The 5,974-nt window shown below is 37.5% G+C and overlaps 2 protein-coding genes across 2 annotated transcripts in view; both read right to left on the reverse strand.

Annotated features, from left to right (window-relative positions):
- Positions 1-1,578, reverse strand: part of LOC107687718 (V-type proton ATPase subunit B, brain isoform-like) — a 7,852-nt gene extending 6,274 nt beyond the window's left edge. Inside the window, exon 1 of the mRNA XM_016485169.1 lies at positions 1,384-1,578. Within this exon, the coding sequence (XP_016340655.1) occupies positions 1,384-1,516 (133 nt within the window). The 5' untranslated portion in view covers positions 1,517-1,578. The remainder of the gene's footprint in view (positions 1-1,383) is intronic.
- A 1,259-nt stretch (positions 1,579-2,837) lies between these two features.
- LOC107688578 (coxsackievirus and adenovirus receptor homolog) overlaps positions 2,838-5,974 on the reverse strand; it is a 6,702-nt gene continuing 3,565 nt past the window's right edge. The window contains exons 4-9 of the mRNA XM_016486286.1: positions 5,207-5,376; positions 4,856-5,060; positions 4,283-4,435; positions 3,358-3,480; positions 3,126-3,264; positions 2,838-3,003 (exon numbers count right to left, since the gene is read on the reverse strand). Coding sequence (XP_016341772.1) covers positions 2,838-3,003; positions 3,126-3,264; positions 3,358-3,480; positions 4,283-4,435; positions 4,856-5,060; positions 5,207-5,376 — 956 coding nt within the window. The remainder of the gene's footprint in view (positions 3,004-3,125; positions 3,265-3,357; positions 3,481-4,282; positions 4,436-4,855; positions 5,061-5,206; positions 5,377-5,974) is intronic.

Raw genomic sequence — 5,974 nt, forward strand, 5'->3', positions numbered from 1 at the left:
AGTCTGTGAGTCAGAACAGTCGGCATTGTAGTCTACTCTCCCAGGCTCAGTAAACAGTCCTCCATAAAATGCGCTGGACACATCGGAATATTTGAGTTGAACTACTAAATACAACTTAACACTGATTTCTAGTCGTGTCCTCTTTTGGAAGGCCAAACAAAGTAGTTTCGCTTTCACAACGAAACAGCGTCACACAGGGCGGGCTAGAATGAGCGGAGGCAGGAGGCCTAGAGTGAGCAGAGGCCGGCGGCTAGAGTGATCGGCGGCAGGTGGGCTTGCGGCAACCACATGTGATGACCCCGGGCTGGACTCTGCTTCGTCCACGGTGAAAGCCAATCCGGCGATCCACAGCGCGAAGTTGATGTATTTCATTAGCGACTAGCACGGATCAGCTCCAGGCATGACGAAGCGGATATGGTCCTCTTTTGGAAGGCCAAACAAAGAAGTTTCGCTTTCACAACGAAACACACAGCGCCTTCACGACATGGCGGTGGCGGCGGCAACAACAATACTACAGCGAGAATAAAAGTTACGCCTTCTTTCTTTGCGTGAACATTTGGGCGGCGTTATGCAAATCTTCCCACATCGTGACGTAGACATGTGGGGGCGTGTTAGAACGAGCAGTTTTAGGTAGGCGTGGTTGACTCTTAACTTTTATAAAGAATATCTCTTTGGATTTGAGACTTTAGTCTTTGCAACTTTACAGATCTTCTTTTTGCACCAAGAGCTTGTAACACTCCAAAGAGAAAGGAAAAATTTAAATCGCATCATATGACCCCTTTAAATTCTCTGTGGTTCAGATTCTGACTATTCACTTAAACTAGTATTCCAATTGTTTTTGGCACATATTAGTAACGACTTTTTAAATAGGTACTAATATGTTACTTTATATGAAATATGAAGTAATTAAATGGTTTAATAACATAAATATACATACTAATTAAAGGACTAGTCTAAATGATAAAACGGCTTGCCATGACGCCATCACGACGCAGATCCTACATGCATAAACCTAAAACCTGCATCCTGTTGATTTTTTAATGTCATATGTGGTGAAAACCCAACCAATCATTAAACTGATTTTTAAGATCACGCAATTAGACGTAAACAAAATGCATTTGCAAGGAAAATATCCTCTAATTAGCAAGGTGTCCCTGGATTCACCTGACCGCATATATGGTTAACAAATGTACAATACCAGATATGCTAAAAATCGGATGTTTAATTTCTTCAGCTGAAAATAACATGATGAGGATGATTAGCAGACGCAGTGTAAATACAGAGCATGTCATTCATTCGTTGCGACATACACACATCATTTGATCGCTACGGTGGTGGGTTTCTGTTTGTAAGGGCCCTTCATAGTCAGCACTGGTCACTCACTTAATCGCGGCTGAGAAATGTAGTCACGAGTCACAGCAAGGACATTTTCCCGAACGGCGACGTGTTTGCTCCCAGTAACAGCGGAGGAAATTTCGCTCACGGCTCCGCTCACCATTCCTCTAAGAGCCTTCATGATGACTGTACAACACGAAAATCACTACCGTAAGCTAAGCGTGAGAACACGGCTGCACATGCGCAATAGTGCTTACGCGTTTCTCCCCCTCCCTTTTCAAAATCGACGCAGTGAACGCTGACGCCCTTTAGAGGTGTCTGTGTGGTTGACACGACACCCTGTGACAGTATAAAATGCTTTACTAGGCTAGGGGCCTGGTTTCACAGACAGGGCTTAGACTAAACCAGGACTAGGCAATAGTTCAATTAGGACATTGGGACTAGGCTTAAGCCTTGTCTGTGAAACCGGGGGTATATTTCATATTATTAGAATAACAACGTGAGTGCACTCTAAAAAATGCTGGGTTAAAAAGGGACAAACCCTGGGTTGTTTTGACCCAGCAGTTGGGTTGTTTTGACCCAGCGGTTGGATTGTTTTGACCCAGCGGTTGGATTCAAAACAACCCAATAGCTGGGTCAAAACAACCCAATAGCTGGGTCTGTCCCTTTTTAACCCAGCATTTTTTAGAGTGTATAATGTGAGTTGAAAATGAATTCCTTCCATTCATCTAAAAATGAATAGACTTCCATTCATATTTTAAATAAAAATATTGACATTTAAAAATGTTATGTCTCTGTTATTTGTAAGCAACTGATTTTCTTTAAAAAAAATTTTTATTGCAAATTCAACATACAAATTCTACTTTTCAGTACATCTAAAGTCCTAAAATTGTTGAAGAAAACAACTATTATTCTTTATGGGCAAAAACAACGTTAAAAAAAAACAAAGATAATAAAAAAAAAAATCAAATGCATTTCAGTAATATCTTTTGGGCAAAAATAGAGACAAGACAACAGCTAAACAAACACATTTTTATCAAATAAATATACTTAAGAATAAATAAATTTATCAGTCTACACATCAAATTATTATTTTTTTGTGATTTATTTTTGTCATTACAATTAAATGGCTTCTTAATGATGTTCGAACCATCAACATCCAAATCTCAGAAAAACCATACATATATTTATTTACATAATCTAACAAAACACATCAATATTGGAAGCTCTTCACACACAACTATTGGATTAAGGTCTTGGTAAGAGTTTTACCATCTTACATGATCTAGACCTGCTTGTGCATCATTAATCTGAGACATAATGTATCCTTCTCTCATATTACACCTAATGTATAATTACATTGAATGTTACACAATTACAAGACACCATTTGATTCCGTTTTGTATCTTGCAACATGATCAAATCCACTAAAAGGTCATTCATTTAGTAACTGCAAACCAATGACAATTTTCAGTATAATGCAAGTATGACTACCTACGCTCTCATACAGCATAGCCAAACCTGCTGTCATACTTTGCAGTGCTGTAGCTGGTGTTAGTGGAGGGTGGATGCTCATTTTGGGTTTGGCCCACCTGGCTGTAGGCCACACCTGAACGAAAGCTGGAGATTCGGCTGGTAGGGCGACTCTCAGGCGCGGGAACATCCTCTCTTTAAAGACAGAGAGAAAAGACAAGACATCAGAGCCAGAAAGTCTCATTATCATCATCGAACTTCACATAACTGAAGGAAATGGATGGATTCATGAAGAAAAATGGAGGGGTTGATATCACCTAATGTCATTGGAGAACTCTTTCTCATGTCGATTCCAGTTACATCTGAAGACGAGAAGCCATATAATGATCAGAATGATCATGATGAGCAGTAAACATCCAACAACGGTTCCTGTGATGACCCCCGCTCTGTTAGGAGCTGTGGAAGATTAAGAAAATGATTATGAGGAAACAGTTAGTATCAAATCACTGGTCTGATGAGCACTGGAGTGTGTCTATGCGTTTCACTTACGCTTCACAGCTTGAAGGTTAAGCCGACATCTCTCTTTCCCAACAGCATTGGCAACTTCACAGGAATAGACACCGGAGTGGCTTACGGAGTGATTACTGATTAGAAGTTCTCCTGTGAGGGAGTCTAAATGTACATGTAGTAAAGAAAAAAAAAACATGTAATTAATAAAAAAAAAAAATAATAATAATAATGCATAATCAATGGGTTTATCTTTCTTTTCCTCCTTTGTAGAAAAGTTATTCTAACAGAAAAAATTATATATATATATATATATATATATATACACATACATATATAGTAACTATGGTAAATGTGTATACAGTATGTATACTAAACTTCAATTACAAAATTAATTGACCCAGTAACTGAAGAGTGAATGTGATTGTGTAAATTACTATGAATAAAGGGTTACTAAATGAAAGCTTGATATTTACTTTCTTACAAATATATAGGCCTAATCTGAATGTGAACATTATATTTTACACTATATAATTATATACATAAATAACTTATTTAATCCTTGCTACGATTTAATGATAATTTAAAAATATATATATATAAATGCTACATGCAGATTTTATTTATTGTTAAAATCTCTGTTAGGTTTTTCTCAAATCTGATTTGCTTTTATTAATTTACTTACAACGCATTTACAGTTTTCTTTTATTTAAGTCTTGTCACTGCAATCCTGCATTTTAAATAACTTCTGGGCAGAAACAAAATAAATTGTTATATAATGCATATGGTAAACTGTATAATAGTCTCCAACTTATGCAAAAGCCATAAGTTATATCAAAATAAAGACATAATTTAACTTTCAAAGTTATGGTTTGCATATTGTTTTGTGGAGTCAAACCGGTTGAGAATCACCTGATGGACAAGCAGCGTGTCATTACAGTACATTACCAGTAGAGGTAGCACTTACTCTGAATGGCATCTGGAGGAATGGAACCTCCACTCTCTCTCCTCCATGAATACAGCAGAGGAGCGGAGCCTTGATCTGATCTGCAGCGGAGAGATGCTGCCTCACCCACGGCTTCAACGCCATCAACCCAACACTTCGGCACAGACGGCCTCACTGCCACAGAGAGAATCAAACAACTGTTATAGCCTAATTCACCCATACATATTTAAGACTGTTTAAATAACTGCATTTTGTAATTTTGTAGAGAGCCAAAAGAACTTCTGAGAAGCAGCTATTATCCTCAAGGACTTGACGTTGTGTGGTACACCACACACACACAAAAAAAATAAACATCTGAGCTTTTGGTTTTATTTCTCATCAAACAATGTATACAAAACAATATTAAGCAAATAGTGTAAAATCCTAACTAAATGAATTCTATTTTAAATACAGTAAAAAAAAAAAAGCCCTACTTCACTTAAAAAGCCTTGGACAACCAGGATTCTTACACAAACAGTTTGTTTTGATAGTACTACAGTGATGTACTTAAAAGTTGATAAGATTGATACAAAGACTAGATATAAGTGACATTACCCATCACAATCAACGATATTTTCCGGCTGTCCACCCCAGGTGCCTTTTTGACTTTGCACTGATACGTTCCATCGTGACTGGCAGTCAGTGAGGCGATCGATAGAGATGCATCTCCCTGGGAAGGGTCTGTAGCTGTGAAGTCCACACCTTTCATTAAATCAGGGTCACCATGGGTATATCTCCTTCCACCTGTGTATGATATGATCTAATGGACAAAATATTTAAATATCAGTTAAAGCTGATGGTTGTTTTTGAATAGATCATCAATGAGACTGTTCAAAACAGTGCCTAGGGAGGCCTATTTGTCATTTATTTCATGGATAGGAAGCAGTGACAGATCGCCTTACGCACCATCTGGTCTTTTTGTGTGGTGTCTGGGCTGACAACTGACCACTCAATGTCAAGCTCGCCTATGTCTGCTTGACTTGACGTGTAGGTGCAGTCTAGTGTAACCGGTTCCCCTTGAGCCATCTGCAAAGTTTGTGGCCCACTCGAGGTCACTTTCATTGCTGCTATCACATCTGCAAAAGTTTGGTAAAACATTAATGTGCATCTATCTGCAAAATTCTCTGAAGAGCTGTTCAGTCATGACGTCAGTTTATATGTCAACCTGTAAGGCTTCTTGATATCATTCATTTTTAATGAGTATTTTTTTTTAAATATGTATTTTTTTATTTTATTAATGAGTAAAATAGGGTTGTGGTTAACATTATGTGAAGAAACTTTAATGTCTTGTTACATATTTACCATGGAGGCCCATTTCCACCGCATGCGGAAAAAAAAATCATGCTTTGGTAAATTATAATTATGAGATAAAAAGTTATAATTATGACAGAAAAAAAATTATTACATAAAGTCGAAATTATGAGATAAAAAGTCATAATTATGACAAAAAAAAATTATGACAAAGTCAAAATTATGAGATAAAAAGACAATTATGATAGAAAACACAATCATGACAAAGTCAAATTATATGAGATAAAAAAGTAGCCTAATTATTATCACAAAAAAGAATTATGAGATATTGGGCCCTATCATACACCCGGCGCAGTGCAGCGCAAGGCACGGCGCAAGTGTTTTTGCTAGTTTCAGCCCGACGCAGTTCTCATTTTCCCGTCT

This window comes from Sinocyclocheilus anshuiensis, unplaced genomic scaffold, assembly GCF_001515605.1.
Source record: "Sinocyclocheilus anshuiensis isolate Anshui unplaced genomic scaffold, SAMN03320099.WGS_v1.1 scaffold205, whole genome shotgun sequence".
Classification (NCBI taxonomy): Eukaryota; Metazoa; Chordata; class Actinopteri; order Cypriniformes; family Cyprinidae; genus Sinocyclocheilus; species Sinocyclocheilus anshuiensis.